Source organism: Centruroides sculpturatus, unplaced genomic scaffold, assembly GCF_000671375.1.
Source record: "Centruroides sculpturatus isolate CEXI.00-Female unplaced genomic scaffold, Cexi_2.0 scaffold338, whole genome shotgun sequence".
NCBI lineage: Eukaryota > Metazoa > Arthropoda > Arachnida > Scorpiones > Buthidae > Centruroides > Centruroides sculpturatus.
This window is the reverse complement of record NW_019384628.1, coordinates 290,645-314,184: the sequence shown is the minus strand read 5'-3', so window position 1 is coordinate 314,184 and position 23,540 is coordinate 290,645. Positions and strand designations below refer to the sequence as shown.

Here is a 23,540-nt window from a genome sequence, read left to right as displayed (position 1 = left end):
GTCCTAGTCGGCAAATTTCAAATGTCCGCTAGTGATGTGGCGCTACAATATTTGGCTATGTCTTGGCTACTTTAATATTATTTTTACGTGTTTTAGCTGGCAAACTCATTCGACCATGAAAGGGAGCCAATATTTAAACGAGGCTTAATTTTCTAATTTTTAACGATACAATAGCGACGATTATTATTTTAAAAAACTTTTGTTAGGCTTAACATCGATGAAAATTCAACGCGAAGTAGGTTAATAGCGATATACTAATATACTAATTACATGGGATATAATAATATACTACACTAATAATGGATTTTTTCATACTTTTCGGTTATCCGACCAACCCGAGTCCCCAATTGAGTCGGATAATCGAGGCTCTATTGTAGTTCAGTCAGGGCCGTGGCCGTGTTCAGTAACACAGAACATCTAACTTGTAAGTTAGAATTCTGCGTGGCTTAGTGGGCGGAGCTAAGAATGTTCCGAGCATCATTGAACGATTATTCTTAGTTAGACAATTAGGCAAAATGGTGGATGAAGTTAAAATTATGATCGCAACAATTGTCGCAAAAGAAACTGATCGAAAAGGATGAAGTAACCAATAAATTATTCAAATGGAAGCTGCGTCAGATCGTGATGAAATAAATAATGCAATTATTAACTGTAATCAACGAAATGGACCGCTATCCTCCGTAAAATGTATTCGAAATCTGTTATACCGACGTATGATAATTTTACATTTCGAAGTCATTTTAGAATGAGTTAATGATTTGAATGAGAGAATAACTTTGTGATTCTTATAATAAAATACGTTTAGTCTAACACGAGCAGCCATCTTGCAAATCGTACGGCAAGGCAAAACAATGACGTCACTAGTAGAAGCTAGCATAGATAAAAGAAGCTGACTGAACTAGCTAGATTTCTGGTGGTGGGAGGAGTCGAGCAGTAGAAACGAGTTCAACGTCGCAGCATAACTAGACTTAGCAAGAATTCTTTGTTTTTACATATTTACAGACTTAGCAAGAACATGGCCTTGATTTGGCTTATGTATGGAACCTTCTTAACATTTAAATCATAATTATAAATTGTATACTAACGTATACTGTAATGTATTTGCTGTAATACAAGTAATTATATACTCCATCTATTGCTGAAATAATTGTTCATTATTATTAATTATGAATTAAATAAAAAGTTACGTGTTTTGAAATTGCTGAATTGAAAGTTCAACGTCTAACGTATTTTTTCCTATTGTTAAGTGCGCTTTATAAATTATGATTATTTATTAGTATTACAGTAATAAACAATTTACTGGGCGGAGAAATCGTCTCCCGAAAATCGGCAACTTTGATTCATGTATACTTAGTCAGTCAGTGAATTTTTTACTTAGCACGGGAGTCATTGCTGTGACTCCTGATTCACGATTAAAACGAGTTCGAATTTACTAAAACTCTGGTAATGCGTAATTAATTTAACTTTTTTTTATTGTGCAATTAAAATAAGTTTGTAATGATGAAATCAGAGAAGGTTTGATAATGATCCAACATTTCTATCATTGTAATGAAATATAAAAACAACAACAGATTAATGTAAAGGTATATGGTATGTAGAAGTTGAATCACACTAACAAACAAATACGTTATATAAAATATATTGATTTTGTCACGACATCTTAGTTTTATGCATAGGCGCCCGAAAAAAATTTCTAATGGGTAAAGCTTGAGACAAATAATTGGTTGTTTTCCACAAGTAGATTATAGAATACAGTATTGCAGGGTGTAAGGTATCTTATCAGGGTATAGTATATAGAATACAGGGCAAGGTGTAATATATCATAATCACTTTTACGATTATAATTTGTGAAATTTTTTACAGAATTCCAGGGAGGAGCAAGTGTTCTGTTTGCCTCTTTCTACAGACGCCCATGGTTTTAAGTCAGTTTAATGGTTTTGTCACAAGAAAGAGTAATAACGAAGTTCTATTAAACCGGGCAATCCTAAGTAAACAAAAAAGATAATGTCTCATATTCAGATAAAATTTTCTTCTTTTCTGAACAGACAATTTAAAATATCGCGGGGTATCCGAATAATTGGGGTGTCTGTATTCAATTTGTCTCGAACACCACTGACTTAGTGAGAGAGGTGACGAAGCCACTGACTCATGCAGCAAAGTGAGAAGGGCAGCAAAATGTTCAATAAGAGATGATAATATGTTGAATACAGTAAATCTACACTATAGTAGTTTTGTTTTTTAAACTCTTTGCCATGGGCACTGAGAGGACCTTTTAAAGCAAGCCATTTTAGGGTCGGTCAGGCCCACAATGGGACGGTTGAGTGATGAGGGACGGGGCCCAACACATCCCGACGGATCATTTCCGAAAAATTCCTGGGGTTTTCGACCTGTCCAGATTCGATCACGAATTCCTAGAGCAGTAGACTACCACATTTACTACTTGGCCATCTGGCTGTGATTTATCGTATCTGACAACTTACGAGAAATTTTATTGTAATTTAAAATACTGTATGGGATGTTTATGAATCCAGTCCTTAGATTTTAAATTTTTGAATGCAAAAGATTTGGAAAAATCATATTTAGTAAATAAATGTTTCTTTGTAGATTTGGAATTTTTTTCACATTGAGAAACCTGATTAATTTTACCAGATAAACCATTTGCTCAAAAAATTCAAATGACTTAGCATGTATTTGTTTGCACAGCCAAAGTAGCCTAATAATTGAAAAGCAGCCTAATTTCTTCCGGTACTAGTAGTAATTAATTCATTTCTTGTAGTTATAAATTAATAAATATGTAAACACTTATTAAACTTCATCTATTACAACAAGTCCTCACTTAAGGTCTTTGATAGGTTCTTGAAAATTATAATGTTAAGGATTGGATTGATGAAATAAATCAACACAATGCATTGGTGATCTACCAAGGGAGAGAGAAGACTTTTATTTGAGTGTCTAATACCTGAATAGGGACCAATTTCCTATTGGAAATTGGTCCCTATTCAGGTATTAGACACTCAAATAAAATGCAGAAAACTCCACCTGGCCAACCTGTTGGCAAGGTGCAAAGGAATGATTGAAACCAATGCTCAGTGGTTTTAGCCACTGGTGGGCCTGCGATATGTGTAAGGAAACTAATTTTATCATAAGCTAAATGGCATAAACAAGAGTTAAGTTTCCTATTAGACCGTGTTTCAAAAATCTAGCATTTAATTCCTATCTCGTAGAATCAATTTTAGTGTTTATAAAGAAAATTCATTAAACAATTGTAAATTTATTACAAATGTATCTTTTCTCAACATTAAATAAAATGACATTAAGTGGGGACTTGCTGTATTGCAAATTCATTAGTGTTTACATGATGATAACTTGACTAACTCAAGTCTGTTGGTCTGTTGAATGATAAATTAAATTTAAAGGTGAAATTTAAACAAAGAAAAGCTAGTTAATCAATATAAACATGAATTTATCGTCAGCACTGAGAAACAAAATGTCAAATTGTTATGATATGTCTGGAAAACCATAAAATTAATTTCATGTTCTCTATATGATGATAAATGGTTTTGTGTCTGTGTGTTGATTATTTGTATGTGAAATATAGAATACTTTATTTTACAGATTCCCAACAGTAAATGTAAATTAATAAAGATATCCAGATAAGTACTTAAAAACATTTTTTATTCTATAATAATTTTTTACAGTACAATCCAACTTCAATTCAGCTCCACCATTTGTCTATCTCTGAAATTGATAGTAATGATACTGAATTGAAGTAGCTCAAGCAATAAAAATTATATATAGTAATGCAGTCTGCTCACAAATTTGAGTTTGAAAGTCATGCTATCTTATATTATCATTTGCAATGTGAAATCATACATTTAGTAATTCACATATTAAAGGGCCCTTAATATTTATGAAAATCCATTCATGAATATTCATGGGAGCTGATTAGAAAGGTGCCATATCAAGGTTAAAACTAATTTAGCATCAGTTTGATTTTTGATCTTTCTGATTTTTATAATCTAAAACAATGCTATTACAAAAAATTGTTATGAAAGTTATATCTTAAATTCTTAACTATTTTCTTTATATTAAATTGTATGATGTGCAAAGTTATACTTCTGATAACGAAGCAAATAGTTAAGTCAAAATTAAAGTAATTATATCAGTTTACATATGGAAAACAAATGAAAATTAATAATAATTGGGCTGCAATTTGAAAAAATTGTAGACCTATAAATTCCCACTTTTGGCTGTCTGTCTGTGTCTAACTGTCCTTCCTTAATCTCGAGAACAGAGTTAGACAGATGAAAGTTGAGACCAGATATGGAAAGCTTAGGTCCAGAAGGCTCAATTAATTATATACGAACTTCTGGTTTGCACTAGAACACATTATTTCAATTAAAACTTTTTCCTTGAAGGCATTAGATGATCAGCACGATTCTATTGCTGATAGAAAGTATAATGTACAGTGACAAGACACTACTAATTTGAGGTGGAGAACATATATTTTAAATTAAATAAATTAAAAATATGATTAAAAATTGAGGCCTGGCATCATGACAATGTCACAATAAATAATTGCTCATTTCTAGTTAGAAACTAATGATAAATAAGAATGGAAGTGCTTTTAAGAAAAGTTATCTTGACAATCATCTCAGCACCCAGACTATAAAAAAGGGGACACAAGCTATAAAAATGGACATCATACATTATGCAGGAAGCTTAAGGTATGATGCCCTGTTCAAACTCTATGATTCAATGTTGGATTAGCACTCTCACAAGATGACTCTGGTTACACTCAGGACTAACTTGGCCTTGAAAACAAGGAATGCAGTTTTTGTCAATATACAATGCACATGAAAATAATTGCATGAGACAATGGTTAAATATCATTCATTAGTTTCTTTTATATTTGCAGAATAGGATAGAAGTCATTTTCTATTATTTGTTGATTGTGGAATTTGGAGTCCCCTTGGGAATTAGAAAAAGAGCAACCCAAACAAAAATAGAAGGGCATGTACCCCAATATTTCAGCACCCATATTCACAATATCACATCAAAGTTTCATCTCCTAGCTGCATTTATATTGAATAGACTGAACATTATTATTCCAATCAATTTCAGTTTAAAATTTAAGTCTAGTCATTAAAAATCAGTTTATAACAAATTTGTAAACTGATTTTACCGGGTTTGGTTATAAATTGGCTTACTTTATGATTTTTAGATTATTTTAGAAATCTTTAATTAAATACATTGTTTAGTTTGGTTGTTTGAAAATTTCAAAAGTCTATATGACATCTAAATGTTTAGGACATGTCAATATGACAAGCATTCTTAGCATTAAAGGTTAATGAATAAGGCAATAAAATTTAAGACTAATAGCATCAATATGATCATTTGTCTGATCAATCATCTTTTTTATCCACAATAATCATACAATGTAATTTGTTGGTCAGCTGTTGATCATCATCATTGTTAATTTTGCCATTCGCATTCATTGAGTTTAAAGAATATTTCATTGTTATAATTAAAAAACTCAAATCTATTATGACATTTTCAATATTTCAAAATTATGAATATATTGAATATATTTCAGTATTTAAAACAACAAAACAATTACAAAATTAATATAAATATAATTGTGTATGTATAGTTTAAGAATATTTACAAATAAAACTTTTAAATAAAATTATTTATTATCCAAACTTACTATTTTCATAAGGATCTGTACAGGTAATTTTAGCAATCTACAAAGAATTTTTCTATTTCAACTTGGCCTATTTATTCCTAAATTTATTCTTCATTCATCATTTCCTTTTCTTCTTTGGCTCTTTTCTTAGCGGCTCGAGCCAAGAGTCTTTTCTCTCGTTCATATTCTTTCATTCTTAAAATGAAACTAATACAAAAAATATCTTTAGATGAAATGTAATTTAAAAAGTATGAAGTAGTTTGGTACTTACTCTTCATGTTCACAATATTCATATTCATGTTTTTCATGTCCACATCTATATAAAAATGGAAACTGGTCTCTTCTACAGGCACGATATTTCAGTAATAAATGAGCACAATAGTCTCTGTCTTCTAAAGGAATTTTAGCTGATTTTAATTCTTCCTCAGTAGCAATCATAACTGGAATAATTTTAATAATAATAAAATGTGACAGTTAGTTACCTAATAACATAACATACCTATATAATTATTATAAAAACTCTGTACTTTAATTATCTTACAAATAATTACAGTATGTTATGTATTGTTACTTAAATTAAAGCTTTTGTTCATAGTAAAGCTAAACAACAGATGTAGTATAGAACATAGTTTGTACTTTGAATGTTTCAAGGCTTTTGAAAATTTGAATCCAGATGAACCATTCCATTTGCAATGGATCGGAACATCAAACCTATCAATAAAAAATGTTTGACCTCATTTTTTAAGCTGATATTACATAAACAATAAAACAAACTATCAAAGTACTTTCTGAAAGGGATAATGAATAAGGCAACGAGGCTACATTTCAGAACGAGCAAACATAGAAGTCTATCAGATTTAATAGGCTTATAAGTAACAAAATTTTTCAAAATTCCCATAGGCTCTTTTTTTTTCAAGAGATTTCCTTGGAGTAACAACTGCTTACCCATTAAAATTGCCACCTTCTTAATACTGCTTACCCAGAACCTCATTGAATTTCCAATGTTTCCAAAGAGATCTTCCATCTTTCGAACATTTTAGTAAAGCTGTTGTTAGTTTAACAATGTTGTACAAACAATGAAAAGTGGTTCTCAATTAAGCTTTTTGATTTAACACAAACTATGAAAAATGGCAAACTAAGCAAAATGATATTTTCTGCTTGATGGGAGTTTGTGTTTGCTGCATTGAGCATTGGTACATCAGATAAAATTTAAATCATCATTGTTGACAATTGTTTTAATGATAATTATTTTAAAATGAGTTACTCCAGTGTATAATAGAGCCCAATGGTTCCCTCATTGCTATCATCATCTCACTGGTATTGATAGGAAGCAATGCAATATGATATAAAATATGAATCTTTCTTTTGACAACTTTTACAATTTTAGCATTAACTTTCACTTTTGCCTTTTCAATTATATTGCTATTTTTTAAAAGGGAAGTTAGACAATCCAGAAATTCAGAAAAATCTGAAACCATTTTGTGCAAATAGAGTAGTTCATCTGTAACACAACTTTTTTATTCATATCATATAGTTTGTTGGGGCTAAAATCATTCCTAGAAAAAATGTTGATTCCTTATTTTTACAAAATAACTGACAATCAGTGAGAGATACCCAAGAGTTTAAACAAAAATTGCATTTTTTATGTCTATAAGCTGCATATAGATAAGTATTGAAAAATCTCCCATTCTGAAAATATTTTAAATCTATTTTTCACATATATCAGTACTTCAAAGAATTCACGAAAAGAAATATTTGATATTTTCTCTTTTTTGGATTTGCAAAAAGGAATAAAAAAATCATTTTCTACATAGGCTGACATCACATTAACAGCCAGATAAGTGCTTCTAGTGGCAAGTTACGAACTTGGGTCATCACACAAATACCAGGACTAAGAACAGGCAGGCCTTTGGTAGTGTAGTACATGCCTATAGTTTAAATAGTCTAAATTACTTTCAGATTATACATTAGAAAGGTTTATTAATGAATGAACTGTATTGTAATGAATTGGAAGAGATCTACAGTGGTGCCTCGAATAACGTATTTAATCCGTTCCAAGTGCATGTCCATTAAGTGAAGAGTCCGTTATACGAAATGCATTTTCCCATAGAAATACATGTTAAAACATATAATTTGTTCTGCAGCATAAAATAACCGTACTGTACCATAAAAAAAATGAAAATGGAGCAGTTCCAATTATGCCGGGTGGTCAAATGTTGTGAGGAGGAGGTGAACGAACACTTTCTTCACACATTCATACAGATACAGACTTTTTACACATTGCAGTAGGTCTCTTTTTATTGTTTTTTAATCGAAGTCAGATTCAGGAGAGGCTATCGGAGCTTGCAGGGTCAACTCCTCTTGTTCCATCCTTTTTTCCCCCTGCTGGCTTCTTGAAAACATGTCCTAGGTGGTCTGTTTCTCTCGCTTATTCAACACCTGTTGGAAATGATGGGCAAGGGTGTCATTGTAGAGATCATTGATCCTGTTGGCCTCAGCTGTGTTTGGATAATGAGTATTGGTAAACTCCTGAGCTCTCCCCATTTGACAATGAAGTTTTTGTCAACTTTCACTCCATAGATCCATTTCTATTCTATTTCTACTCCATAGATCGAAAACGTTAGTTTTTAATAAACTCCCTTGGCAATGAATAAGGTGTTAGTTACTTGATTAACTTTCACTCTTTCTGATGATTTCTTGCTTTGTTTCAATTGAAATCACCTTTTTGTTTTTTAGAAGCAATAATTTGCACAACACTTGAATAAATGTGAATACCTTGCACTGAGGTGGTGTACGTAATAAACAAAGGAGCAAGCCGAATTCCAATGGGAGCTCTGTACTTCAGATATATAATATATTCTAATAATACTAATATATTCTAAAAATAGTAGATTGTCATTGGCAACGGCAAGAGTGGAAACATCATTCGCAACTTGTTCACAGAAATGTTGTTTGCCTCACGTGACTGCCGAACAGAAAATCCGTTGTTCGCAGCCAGTCTGTTGCTCGAGTCACGTAATGGCCAAACAGAAAGTCTGTTGTTCACAGCGTCCGTTATACGAGACACCACTGTATTTTATTATAGAACATAATAATTGAAAGTACTTTAATAATTAATTTAGGAAATAGTTTTTGCTTTTATTCATAACAGAATGATGGCGTTCAGCAGACTCAACAGTTCCGGAGCCATTGAGTATTTTTCTGCCAAACGCCCTCTACAATAGCACTGTTTCAGAGCACGTTTGGTGTTTTGATGTCATGTTTAGTAGCGTCTTTCATATATGTTACCTATTGCTAGCTGCAACCAACCAATGATGGCTGCTTCCTGCTCCTATGCATACATCACTCATTGTTCAGCAGATGTAACCATGTAACAGCTATCGAGTGAAACACCTTTTCTCAGTTTCAACTGATGACACTGCTGAATGCAGTCAATGTTTATATTTGAAAGTATAAGCAAATTGAACAAAATACCAATAGAAAACAAAAATCATTATAAATGAAATGTTTGTTTGCAATTGCAACTTTTTAAATATTTAAAAAGTTGCAATTACAATATTTTAGGAATTATCCAAACTTTTATAGGCATACTTAACATGTCTGAATATACCAGTGCTCAATGCATTACTTAGGTACACCATCGAATCCTGTAAAACTAATATTCTTTCAAATTAATTAGAAAGAAATATAAAAATTTCAAGAGCTACATACAAAATGCAGACATTGAGATTTAATAGGCTCTTTAAATAAAAAATAGTACCTCTTTCTTTTCTTCCATTAGGAAATCCCATAAGGGAATCAAAAGTTGGTTCTTCTCGCACATTTGGTCGTAAATTATTGCCGAAAGGGTCGTGACTAAAAACTAACCCCATGATCACTCTTACCAACTTGTTTTTAAATCAACTTCTATCGACCCTAAGCTGAAATTAACTTTTGATACAAGCGCCACCTTGAAGATGAAACAGTCAAAATAGAATTTATTCAAAAATGAAGGTCATGAAGAAATCTAGAATTAAAATCACGGATTTAAAAATAAATTGCTTTTGTCATATATAAGAAAAATTTTATTTTTAGTTTTGTTAGAATAAAAAGTAAAAAAATCGGTTTCTAGTTATCACCGTCGACCGTTGTCGCTGAGGATATAACCCGACTCGATCTTTATAGGAATAATTTGAGTTGCTTTTTAGATATGTCTGACCATGTGCATTTACTGCATGCTTGCTGAACCTATTAAAGATAACTATTTCCAAATTTACAAAAAGAAAAAAATAACATTTTATACATTTATAACAAATATTTGCAGACCGCAAAATTTTTCCGTTTTAGAGAGGTTATATGAAAATAAGAGCAGCCTTTAGGACTGGTTGTAGCCTTTTTGGTTAAGCACGTAATTTTCAGCAAATGCCGTTAAAAATTTAAAGCTTTTTCAATGGAAATTTTACGCTTGCTAGTCCACATAAAAGCCTAAAATCAAGTTTACGCTATCATTTATTACTTGTACAATAGCGCTAAGTCTAAAAAATACAAAACTATAAATAATAAAAAATAACAATCAAAAAACTTAAAAAGTAAGTACTGATAATAAACATAAATATACAGTTTAAACTGCCACCATTGTTTTTCAGTACATGATGGAAAGGTGAGGGTGGCGGTTTATCGAAAACGGCATGCAAATAGGAATGACAGAATAATAAGAATAACTATCACTTTCCCTCCATTTATATTACATTTATTATTTTTTATTTTTTATTTTTTGCTTATAAAAAACAACCTGCCCAAAGTAGATTGAACTACATTATTTCCTCGAGTCATGGAGGTAAATGTATTCAATGAGTTGACATGGATTAGATAACTGTTTATTGTCCAGGATGTCACTTCATGCCACGATTTTTTAATTAGCCGAAGTGCAAATTTCAAGGTCATCTCAATACGGATTTCATTATTGATGCTTTCGATAATTTTCCTTATTTGGTAGCGTGTACAGTGAGATTTAATACTTTTTATTATGCCAGCTTGATGTGGTTGTAGAACTCCTGTGTAATTTGCTGGAAAGAATTGTATTTCCACATTGCTCAGTTTGACTGTCTTATGACAGGTTACATTATCAATTATTAACAGGGCATTACGGTTTTTTCTCTTCATATACCTATTGAATCTTCAACAAATTCGTAAAAAAGTAGGACTGTCATTCTTCCCTTTTTGTTGTTCTTGTAATGGCAATAAATAGAAGGATCGAAATTTTTAAAACAACTAGGCTCTACGAATCTTCCAGTAACAATCGCCTTCTCTTATCACTACCTCTGAATTACAACAAAAAGCAATTGTGATTCTATCTTTATTATTGTTGCAGCCTTTCACAGGTACACGGGCAATCGTTTTATCAGGTTGTAATCGGTAAAATAAAGCGGTTTTATCCATGTTATGAACATCTTTCATATCATACCTTTCTATGTCGACAAATTAGTTTTTTTCTCTTCTACACAATCCAAATTAACTTCAGCAGTTTCACCATGTTTCTTTCGTTCTGATAAGCCATGACGCTGTTTAAACCAATGCAGCCACCCATTGCTGTAACTAAAATTGTTTATATTCGTCTGCTGCCCAAATATTTCTGCTTGCTTTCTTATCACATCATCCGTGACAGTGTAATTCTTTGCATTTACTTGAGCAATCTATATCAGTACTGCTTTTTCAAGTTCGTCATATTTTCCAGTTTTCATTTTTCTACAGGTTCTAGTCATCCACTTGCTTGTTTGGTTCAAAATATCTCCCATCGTTCCGTCTATTTACATTTTTCTTCCAGACAATAGAAAAGTCACTAAGAACAGGATGGATGTGTTTCACTATATGAACAGATTTTTTTTTCTTTTTTTGTGTGTGTTTTTGCTTTTCACTAATTATAAAGACAATTTTCTTCTCCATTGGGTAAAATATTATAACAATCACAGTGTACAGTATAGTCTTGCTATACTGTACACTGTGATTGTTACAGTCCTTTACCCAAATTCAGAGCACGATAAAGATCTAAACAGTTTCAGATTTGACTGATAGAATGTGTGTCCAGCTCTCTCTAACCGTCAATTGGGAAAGTGACGAAACTTTTTATTTCTCACATTTTAAAATTGCTGGGAACTCTCGTTCCCATAATAGTTTACCTTAATGTTTGTGACAAAAAAATTGTAGTAGTTTATATGAAATATTTTGAATGGAAAATGACTATCTTATCTTACATCATGGTTAGCGAATGGCGGTAAATGAGTTGACGATTTATACTTTCGATTTACTATGGGACGAATCGTTTTTCGAAGACTTTTGACGGAAAACCCGTGGTGGCGATATATATATATATATAGGGACAGTTTAAAGGGGGTTGTAGCCTTTTTGGTTAAGCACGTAATTTCCAGCAAATGCCGTTAAAAATTTATTGTAATTGAGAAGTGTCGTTGAAGCACTCTATGTAAAGAATCTATATTTCATTTCTTACTTAATTAATAAAGTAAATTTAATTAGTTTTCTTTTCAGTTTATCAATTTTATAATATTAATAATAATTAAAAAAATTCAAATAAAAATACGCTAAAAAATTAAAAAATTTTTTATTAACGAATTAAAATTGCAGGGGGCAGTAAGAAGGTGTCAAGTTCGTCTGCTTTTATACAACTGCGTCACTAGTTTGGAGAAAATGAAATGATTTAAATATCTTTATTAATAATATACTTTAAAATATAAGTTTTTCCTATTAGATTTTATACGTCAAGTATTCTAATTTAATATCTGGTCGAATATAAATTTAAATGTATAAGGAAATGTAGATGAAAGTAAGAATTTCTGTAATTTCTACGAATTTATCTATAAATGGTGCAGATTGCAAGTTATTTTCAATTCTGATTCATTTATATAGATATATACGAGATACATTATGAATGAATTATTCAAGCCGGATGAAAATGAATTATTCATTATCCAAGATGGAGTATTTCCAACTGGTAAGTGTTTGATTTTATGTCTGTGTATTCAATACGTATATACATTAAAAATAACGTAAATGTATTTAGTTACACCAAAATACAGATTCTCAACAGATTTTATATATTATATTCTTTATATAAATAATAATTTTTTTATAATTTATATTATAGACTATATTTTGCACAATATCAATCAATCAATCAAACAAACATTTATCTGTTTTAGCTTTCGCCTTTACAAAGGGGTTACAGAATTCGTAGCATCATTATTAAAATACAAACATTGTTATACATAATTGTAATTAGATAATGATATAACTTAAATAAGTAGGACCATGTTAACATGTTTAATTAATAACAAAAAAATTTATAAATTTTATATAACATTACAGAACTTAAACAAATCATATTAAAGTCAGTTGTCAAAAAAGTATCCTTTAAGTGTTCAGTAAATTCACAAGATACAAACAAATAATTCGTAACATCATAAAATACATGCAAATTTGATAATAGAATTATTACTAACAGTGTAAAATATATATACACATAGACATACTATTACCAAATGTATGTACTGTTATGTCTGAATTTATGTGAAAAAACATATCTTAAAATATGATTATTTATATTTTGTTACATATTGATTATATATTTTATACAGTATTATCATATTACAGTATGATATAATTATAGATATCTTACTCACTTTTGAAGCCAATTTTTATCAAACTTAATTTTTATGTATTGTAATGGGTTTTGCATTTATTAATAAATATTTGTTTAGAAATAATCTCATATTAATTCCGTTTTTATTGAATTCAAGTTTTTCAGAAAATTATTTTTATATTTATTCATGAGAAATCGTTTTTCATTGACGTTTATATATTAATACATTTTTTAGATGAATTTTTAAGAAAAAATAAAAATATAAAAATATGAGAAAATAATTATATGATTTATATATATGTTGGATTTATAGAAAACTTTGTGAATGTTTTCCTATGTTTAGATTTAACATTTTTATATTCATAATTTCCTCTAAATTCGCGTTTGACTTTCTAAATTAGGAACTATATCATTGTGAATCTATATAATATTTGGAAAGGAGAAACAAGTCAAAATTTTACGGACTTCATAAGTAATATGAGTTATACATTTAAATTGAGTCTAGCCAATCAAATGTGAGGTAATGTTAATGTCCTGTCGAAAGTTTTCCAAAATATTTGATGATAAAATATTAATTCATTTTCTAAAATTTACCTAAAGATTTTATGGTAAAGGAAGAATTAAATTTATGTTTTGAAGTGATTTTATGCAGAAAAAAGTTTTTATCAAAATTTTAAAAAATGAAACTCATCGCCTTTTTTCAGTATGAACTATAATAATGTCCTTAAACTATCTCAAAAATCAGAGAAGTAAATCTTAAGACACAACGTTTATACTTGATTTCTAGCTTGTTTTACAATATGGTTCATTCAATTAAGTATTTTTAACTGAGATTTAGAGCAGTTACCACGAAAATGAGTTAACGCCAACAGCGATCAATAGAATAATCAATGTTTTTAATATATGTAAGTAGGCCAAATTACCTTGTAGCGAGTTTATCATTCTATCGTCATGAGATCAGATTCGAACCCGATTTTAATTCAATAATGTATCTCAGGGTAGTACTGGTCAGGGTGTCACAAGTTTATATTTAATTAATAAATATATTTTAACAGAACGTAGAAATTGTGTCATCTAATATTAAAAATGTTCGAATTTTTTTTATTTTAAATTATTCTTGACAGATTGATAAATTCTTCTTTATAAGTAAGTAATAATTTATTTTTATATTTTAACAACCAACATATTAACATAACATATATAGCAATAAATAAATGTACTCCACTCTAATTACAATATAATTTCAACATTGCCAATATTTTGTACTCATTTATTACACAGAATAATAATAAAGTAACAGTTATCCCAATAATTTACAATTTTTATAAATTTTCAAAATTATATTACATAAATGCAATTTACTGATCAAAAATTTACCCAAGGAAGTTTTCTAATTCGATCATATTACAAATGTTGATGAAATCAACATCACATTTATATTATTACATATAAATCTCGTATACCGAATAATAATTACAATATCGGTAAGTTTTACGAAAAATTTGCATAATCTTTAAACTTCTCCATAAAACATTCAGCAAAATGGTAACAGAAAGTATACTGCTCCTAGAATGAAAATTGAATTCAATGTTAAATTTTAACAGAAGCAAAAAACTTAAGTTATATCAATAGATATAAATGATTTAATATATTAAACCATTCGTGCGAATTAAAAATAAAACAATGCTATATTTTATGGTTTGAAAGTTTTTATTCCGGAAATAGTTTTAAAATAGCAAACTTACCAAGGACTCGATGAAATTTGAAGATGCTTGTCTGACCGTCTTGGCGGCCAAATATACATCCACTTCATGCTCAAATTTGATTTTGTTAGAAATAAAATAGCATGTAGCAAATATCCCAGATGCACGAACTCCATCTCTTTGAATGAAAAAAAAATTCACCATTCAATAAAATACAGATATGATTGAAAAAGAATTGTTTGATAACATAATATTTAATTATGATGTGTTTACATACAGACACTGAATAACTACTTGATGTTTAACAGTTTCTTGCTGCCACTTTTCCATCTTGTCCATCAAATCTATTAAACAATCCGCCGAAGAAGGTATCCTTTGGTCCGGTCGCCACGAAGACAAATGGAAATGCTTGATTATTTTCACCTTATTCTTTAATTTATCAAAAATATTTAACAATGAAATTACAGTACAATATAAAAGATGGCCGGATGGCCCAGCGGTCAAGATGGCAGCCCACCGCTCTGGGGACTCCGGGTTCGAGTCCGGACGGTTCGATAAAACTCCAGGAATTTTTCGGGGGGGTAGTCCGTCCGGATATGTCGGGCCCTGTCCTTCACCACCCGGCCGCCCCATTGTGGGCCTGGCCGAACCCATAGTGGGATTGCTAAGAAGAGGTCTTATTAGTGCCCACAGGGCGGAAGGAGTTATAAAAAAAACAATACAATATAAAATATATTTTGAGATTGCATTTCATTCGAATTATAACTTATTATAGAATCATGTCGCACAATTAACAAAAAATATATGTTATATATCAATATTTTTACATTATTTAACACTAACTATAATTGTAAAAGATGAAAAATGTATTATTTTTTTTTACTATCCTCTCTATGGGTCCAGCCAAGCCGGGTGGTGACGGTCGGGGTACGACATATCCGGAATGGCCCGTCCATAAAAATTTCCTGGGGTGGCTCATCCGAAGTCCGATTTCGGGTCCCTCAGACGGGCAGGCTGACGCCTTAATCGCCTTGGCCACCCGAATGGCATAAAAATAAAAATAAAATAAAATAATGTTATAAATATAAAATCTGAAAATATTTCAATTTTTCAGATTTTCAGTGTTGAAAAATTTTAATATAACAAATGAAAATTTCGAATTTAAATTATTTTTACTTCTCGATTTCTTTTATTTGATAATTTTTGGTCACAGAAAATTAAAAAATTAGTTGAAAGAATATGAATATTTACAATGCTTATCTGAAAATTTCTTAATTATTTGCTACAGAGCACACATTATGATAAATAAAAATAATCCAATTAAAATTCATTTGCATCATATAAAAACGTTAATACATAACAAAAATTTAAAAACACTACATAAAATAAAGTTTATGTTAAACTGCGAAGGTATTAGACGACTAAACACTCTTGATTGGCATAAAAATTATTATTTACCTTATCCTCGTTACATACGCATTTAAAATTTCTTATTATTAAATCTTGGTTGATTTCTCTGCTCATATATTCCAAAGAAAATTGCCCAAAATCGACAATAGTGCCTTCTCTAGGCCAATATCTATGAAAACCCTTCATGTAATTAAAAAAAAAATATTAAATATATGTATATATATATATCGACAGAATTAGTGATAAAAATTCCGACTAATTATCAATGTTACTCACTTGATGTAGGACTGAATCTAGGTCATTTAACAGCACAACTGTCAACGAATCGGTGTCACAAACAAACTTCCAAAACCTCTTAGTTTGGTTAGAGTGTGGAATCGCAGAAACAACAAATGCTTTCTTTTTTCGATAACCTTACAAAGATAAGATCAAGAGTGTTTCTTTTTAACATTTTTGAACTTATCTAGCAGGGTTATATTTAATATAATACGGAAAATTAGATTATTCAATATAAAAAATCTAATTTTTCGCATTAAATCATTTAACTCACATCTACATGCAGAGAACCCATATTACTTCTTTTGATAGATTCGAATGATGAAAATGTGTTGAATAAATTTTCTGTAATGACATTCCAGAATATAAATTTAGTGCATACTTTAAAAAGATAAAAAATGAATTGATTGTTTAACCTGTAGAACAAGGATACATTCGATTCAGTCTCTGGAAAAAAATTTTTTAAACAACTTTTTCTATAAAATTTGGAGCACAGTTTTAAAAGTTAAAAGCATAGTTTTTATGTCATCGATGAATATAAATAATATTTCATTATTATAGTTAATCAATATTAATTTACTTTGAATTCGTTTTCTATATAAGTAAGACCTGTGTATGGATCCACTGACTTTAATTCACACAACCGTTTCCGGAAATCTTTGGGAGGTATGGAGGTATTGAAAGGCCATAGTGCATCTAGGATCGTCTCATAAATGAATATATACTGTTCCTGATAAAAATAAACAAAAATATAGTGATATTAAGACTACAGTTTTATATAATATAACAAGATTTACTTACAGCGGTTTCCACCATGTTCATTCTTTGATGTCTCATTTCTCGTACGCATTTTGGAAGATTGACATGTTCTTCCCATTGTATCATGTCCATCATGTAATCTAGAAGGATGAATGCCCCCGTACGACCAATTCCAGCACTACAAAAGTTATTTTATATAGTATTACCTATAGTATTTGATTATATTTGATGTACAGGTAGTTTGCCAATACTTGATTAATATTTAAATAGTTTACCTAGAATGTACTATAATTGGGCCTTGATTTGGAGGTTGAAAATCACGTATTTTCCCAATGAAAATTAATACAGATGACGTATATAGAGGAATTCTCTTTTGTGTCCATGTTGTAAAATGAAACTGTTTAACTTGATTTATTTCGTTATCCTGCAAATAAAATTAATTTGGTATTTTGAATTGTAATCCCACAGTAAGATAATTTGCATAGTCTTATTTATAATTTTTAGAAGAGTCAAGTTCAACATTCCGACTTTTTTAAAGTCAAAATGTTGTATTTGTATGTAAATACTTTGAATAGACTACACTGTGTATATTTATACAGTCCATTCAAATCATAGTCTACGCATCATTCGATAATAGAATTTTTTAACTTTCAGATTATCTTAGATGACGGAATGGCCCACCAATGGCCAAGCGGTCTTCGTCCTTGAACACTGGGAGTTCGGTCGTGGATTCGCGTCTCGCTCGGACGGGCTGGCCACATGGAGTTTTCTAGGTTTTCTGTAAGGCCTGAATTAGGTGCCATATTCCCTTACAAGACCTCCCGGAAGATATTATTTCCCCCGCGCGCGTATGGCCATTCTATCTATACGCCGGCTTATCAGACACCGGCTAATGCGTCCATAATCTCGCTCTCTCGGAGTAATAGCCTATATTAGCTGCACACTCCATATTAATCATTGTATGAAAGAAAGACGATGGATTGACAAGACTAAATAAAATATGTACCAAAAGTATTAATATTAAACCTAAGTTTATTTTTTATGCAAATTTTTGCCACTGTTAACTATCCCTATGAAATTAGTCCATTATTTCATTTTTTCCGGTTAGGTATGCTATTGAGGAGAATAATGTTTTTGTTACCTATTTTAATCGTCTTTTTGAAAGAAGATGCTGTTCTTATTCTGCATGAATAAGGTTTTTTACTTTTTTCAAAAAAGTAATGAAATGAAGTCATTTTAAGAGTGCCAGAAGCCAAATTGGACTTGCATTATAGCAATACATAGATGTGTTTTAGTGTGCAGACGAATATACTGTATGAAGCATAGATCAAAGGTTAGTTTTGTCATTTATTTTAGTTTTGGGTTTTTTTAGAATTGAGCAATTGGCTAAAATTGGAATTCTGAATGATAATAAATTTTAAATTTAGACTAAACCGACTAAAAACGTCAAAGGATTTATATTTCTAATTGTGACCTTTGCAGGATATTCGCCTCCAAAGCTTTTGCTTGTTAAACATGCGATAGACTTAACGAACCGCTCAGCGTGACTCGATCTAGTCGCTAGTGACTCGATCTAGAAGTAGTCGGTATAATGGTGTTTCTCGTGTTTTTATGAACTTTCTGCATTGACCGATTACCCAACAGGAGCGTGACTAGGGTCTTGTCGTTTCGAAAGGTCATAAAACATATATATATGGTGAGAAAGAAGTCGCATAACACCCCTGCTACAGGATATAGAATGTACCCAAAGTTAATACGCTGATGTCAGGAACACATTAGACCAAGGGGAGAAACAGATTGATGTGTGTTACTCATAAGGCCGCCATTAAGATGGCGGCCATATTGAATGCAACTTCGAAAGTGTAACTGGGAAGGGGATCATGTGGCACATAATTTAGGGTCAGAATTTCACAAGGAATTGATTGCTGGAAGATTTTATTGGCCTACCTTGAACTGTTACAGAGTTATACACGTTACATGATGTGCTCAATGTACTGTACATTCTTTAGGTACGGTACATTAAGTGACTTTCTTTTCCATCATGTATATCGCATCCCGACAAAAACAGTGGCATAACTCATAAATTGAGATTTTATTATCTTTTTAATATGACTAGGTATCAATAGCTTAGTGTTGCTGTGGGAAAATCAACCGACACGGATTAAAGTGATTATACATCATACTATGTAGAAGAATGATACAGTTTTCTAGTAATGTTCCTGATTAAAGAATTTCAGTAATTTATTTATATTTGCAATAATTTTGATTAAATTTCGAATTCATGCTAATTTATATATAATATAGAATATAACAATTTATATTAATATAATTTTATGTAAAAATCTGTTATATACTAGCCTATATGCAACATAATATAATATTAATATTGTATAACTACTGTATAATGTATGTTTGCAGTATGATGTAATAACTAAAATATCATTTGTGAGATTGAATGAAATGAAACTAGATGAAGAAGAAAAGGACAGGAAGAACTAAGGAAAGGTACTGGTACATATTATATTGAAATAGATGAAAGAAACAATAAAATGCAAAGGTAGTTAATGAAGATTTACAAAATTTACACAGAGGAAATGGAAAGGAAGAATAAGTTTCAATAATAAGAATCGAAGTACGGAAAAGAGCAGAAAGATTATGACTATGAATATAGCGGCCAAATATATCTAAACTAGTGATGTAACGAATATTCGGTTACTATTCGGTATTCGGCCTATTCGGCCTATTTTTCACTATTCGGCCGAATACCGAATATTTAATCACTATTCGGCCGAATACCGAATACCTAAAAACAGGAGTTATAAACAACAAAAACACAGTAAATTAATCATTTTGGTATTTAGAGTTAATGTTATAGAGTTAGTGTTGTTTGTTTATGTTTATTTATAACTTGTAACATGCACAAAATAAAAAAAAAAATAATATTAGTCACATGTATTCACAATTTATAATTACAAAGATCAGCACACGTACACGTCTATCGTTGGAGAATCCCCGCACATCTGAGGGTCTGACCCTTCCTATCCTTTTTTTTAAGCGCTCGTCTTTGCTCTTCCCTTTCTCTTTCCTCTATCGCTCTCTATCGCTCTATCGAAAGTATCGTGAGCACAATACGCGCAATACGCGCTCACGATACTTTCGATTCGTCACTTTTCCGTTGTAGAGTTCCCATTTTACAATTACGTGACTCAGCTTGGTGATAACGGAGAAAAGAGACAGATAGGACGTCGGTATAAGTCACAGTTATGATTTCACAGATTCGAGACAGCTTGATAGCCCGAACGACCCCAGGCTTTCGCCCGTGCCCGCTAAGTAACTTTCATTACAAGCATTTAGCTTTCCGAAGTCTATGACAACAATTGTTTGGCATTGACGGCCGCGAATTTCGCGCCAATAAGCTGCTTCGACTTGTTCGATTATGTTATCGACTCAATTTCATATTTATTTTCACATTTTCACTTCGCGCTCCTTCTCTGTTCTTTCTTTGTTATTTACACGTGTAGGACATTTCATTGTTATCCACATTTGATATCATCACTTATCACATACTGCCGTGACGCTCTTGTCTGTCCGCTTCAACTGTCAAGAATTAACGCGATTGGCGAAGCGTAGTGACAGCGAGCCAATAGAGAGCGGGGTTCTTGCCATAATGCGGTTTGCGCGCCAATTTTCATACGTGCGATAATCGAGCCGAATAGTTTCGCCGAATATTCGGCTATTCAGCCACGCTCCTGGCCGAATATTCGGTATTCGGCCTGAGGCCGAATATACTATTCGTTACAACACTAATCTAAACATAAAATGGGATACCATTTAGGAAGGAAAACGAACAATTGCACTTTACTAATATTAAAAACATATTTTATACTAACTGACCATACAAGTATTACTAACTATAATTTATCAAAATATTTTCTGCAGAAGAATTTTTTTTGCTTTGTTTGGATTATAATGTTTACCGGATTATAATGTTTTTTTAAATTAATGTTTTGGTCTGGTAGCCCTATTCAATTTTCTTCAAAATGATTGATAGTGAAATTATCGTTATAACACTATACGATGAATATACTACGATTTAGAAAGTAAAATCACAATGGCAGATTTTATATCATATAAATGCAGAAGAACCTACAGGTGTTCCAATTAAAGACTATCAAACGGCAAACCGAGTTTGTCTTCAAACTAAGTCTGTTTTAATCAGGAAATAAAGTTCAGTTGCATAGAGAATAAAAATTTCTTTTGTCAACTAAACTTTGTCTCCTGATTAAAAGTGACTTTATTATAAGACAAACTTGGATAGTCTTATAATATATTGATCGACTTTATTATACGAAGACTATATTATTTTGTAGACACGGCCCTGGGCAACTGTTATAATATGCAACAGGAAGTGGGCAATATTAGCGATACAAAGCCTATCATCCCCAAACTGCGCGATTGAACAAGTCATGGGAGATGATATTAAGGTATATGTTATAAGTATGTATTTCTCTCCTAGTATCGATATTGATAATAGTTTGAACGAATTAGAGTCTTGCCTGGGGAAGCTTCGTGGCGAGAATATTATCATGTTTTTGGACAATAATGCAAAGTTTACTCTCTGGGGTAGTACGATAACCGATGAAAGAGGCAATCGGTTGGTTGAAACTATTGCTAAGTGAGACTTGGTGGTCTTACACGATCCAGAGGTAGGTACGACTTTTGCATCCGGTACAAGTTGCTCTTATATTGATTTGATCCTTGCTATGCATGGCATTGGTACGAACATAAGTAATTGGAGGTTGGTTATTGAAACTGCTAGTGAGAATGAACTGATTGTTTTTGAGTATGAGGTGGTTAAGTTTTTTATTTATATTGGTTTTATAGGTGTATATATATTGGTTTTAGGGTATTATAAATGCATTGTATATAGTATGACGTAAGGTCCCGGTTTTTAATTTAGTTAAGATATAAGTTTTATTATAGGTACAGGTACATACAGTAGCGTAGCGTAGGGGGGCGGCAGGGGCGGGCCACCCCGGGCGGCACTTTTTAAGGGGCGGCAAAATTTCACAATAAATAATAATAATAATAATAACTCTCCCATGGTCACCACCTGGTCGTGGTGGGAGAGCCCAGTAGTTTTACAGATCCATAGGGCAATGCAGGGTGGAGCACAAGCTCCTGGTAGGGACACCCATGCCAGTAAGGTCTATGGGGAGAAATGAAGCTAAGAGTGACCACACACCCACATTCTGTGGAGATATTTATCATGGTAGTAACCAGATCTAAGTATGATACCGGCTCGGACGTCGCCCGGGTTAACAAGGTCCGCGTTCGTGCGTTAGGCAGAGGCTCACGTTCGAAAAATAGGCTCCAGTCTCCCTTGGTTACCGGTGGCGAAAGCAGCGCCGGCCCAAGCATGGCTACTGCAATGCCCTCAACAGATGTGAGGAATCAACCTAGCCTTGGTGTTTCTGTGGCAATGCATCCACAGACCACAAAGGCTGGAAAACCACGCCAACGGATGAAATGGACAACAGAAATGAACGAGTTTATCATCCGCACTTACTACACCATCACAAGACTCGAAACAAACATGACAGCATACAGACAACAACTACACCATATATTCACACAACAATATCCTCACCTCACTGTCACCGAACAAAGGGTTGTTGATCAAAAACGAACAATTATACACAACAACCTTATCCCACAAACAACACTTGAACTTATCAAACAACAGGTTGCTGATCAAATACATCAACAGACAGAAACATTTAACATTAATGAAGATCACGTAACCTGTCAGGATAATCCAGCAACAAGCACTGATTACAGCACACACACAACAAGTACCACTAATGATACTGCAGGCACTTCCCCATCCATCACTGATAACGTAGACATAGAATTAGTTAATACGCTCTCACTTATATTCCAGGAAACACTCATTAAATATACTGGTACAGATCCCACACAAAGACCACGAATACCAAAAATAAACACGTCAAAGGCATTAGGAAAAACACTAGATTATGTAAACACTCACTTACTACCAAACTACATT

The 23,540-nt window shown here is 31.8% G+C and overlaps 2 protein-coding genes and 1 long non-coding RNA gene across 7 annotated transcripts in view; 1 reads left to right on the top strand and 2 right to left on the bottom strand.

Annotated features, from left to right (window-relative positions):
* Nucleotides 1-5,673: 5,673 nt before the first annotated feature.
* On the bottom strand, nt 5,674-9,622 carry LOC111625681 (NADH dehydrogenase [ubiquinone] 1 beta subcomplex subunit 7-like). The gene is made up of 3 exons (XM_023368893.1): nt 9,450-9,622; nt 5,961-6,129; nt 5,674-5,896 (listed from the first exon to the last, which is right to left on the bottom strand). Exons 1-3 carry the CDS (start codon nt 9,559-9,561, stop codon nt 5,794-5,796), a joined length of 384 nt encoding a protein of 127 aa, XP_023224661.1. The 5' UTR covers nt 9,562-9,622; the 3' UTR covers nt 5,674-5,793.
* A 2,700-nt stretch (nt 9,623-12,322) lies between these two features.
* Nucleotides 12,323-23,540, top strand: part of LOC111625663 — a 39,963-nt gene continuing 28,745 nt past the window's right edge. For 2 of the 3 annotated variants that reach the window (XR_002756758.1, XR_002756757.1), the window contains exons 1-2: nt 12,323-12,506; nt 12,590-12,674. This is a non-coding gene — a long non-coding RNA (uncharacterized LOC111625663). Of the gene's footprint in view, nt 12,507-12,589; nt 12,675-18,578; nt 18,804-19,888; nt 19,976-23,540 lie in introns of all 3 variants that reach the window. The other variant, XR_002756759.1, reaches the window with a different exon arrangement.
* LOC111625659 (receptor-type tyrosine-protein phosphatase kappa-like) overlaps nt 14,519-23,540 on the bottom strand; it is a 17,139-nt gene continuing 8,117 nt past the window's right edge. Inside the window, exons 10-19 of one of the 3 annotated variants that reach the window (XM_023368870.1) lie at nt 17,746-17,894; nt 17,513-17,648; nt 17,292-17,441; nt 17,128-17,158; nt 16,986-17,056; nt 16,712-16,849; nt 16,484-16,615; nt 15,303-15,454; nt 15,068-15,203; nt 14,519-14,888 (exon numbers count right to left, since the gene is read on the bottom strand). In XM_023368870.1, the coding sequence (XP_023224638.1) occupies nt 14,814-14,888; nt 15,068-15,203; nt 15,303-15,454; nt 16,484-16,615; nt 16,712-16,849; nt 16,986-17,056; nt 17,128-17,158; nt 17,292-17,441; nt 17,513-17,648; nt 17,746-17,894 (1,170 nt within the window). In that variant the 3' untranslated portion in view covers nt 14,519-14,813. Of the gene's footprint in view, nt 14,889-15,067; nt 15,204-15,302; nt 15,455-15,609; nt 16,056-16,483; nt 16,616-16,711; nt 16,850-16,985; nt 17,057-17,127; nt 17,159-17,291; nt 17,442-17,512; nt 17,649-17,745; nt 17,895-23,540 lie in introns of those variants that run through there. The other 2 variants (XM_023368872.1, XM_023368871.1) reach the window with 2 other exon arrangements.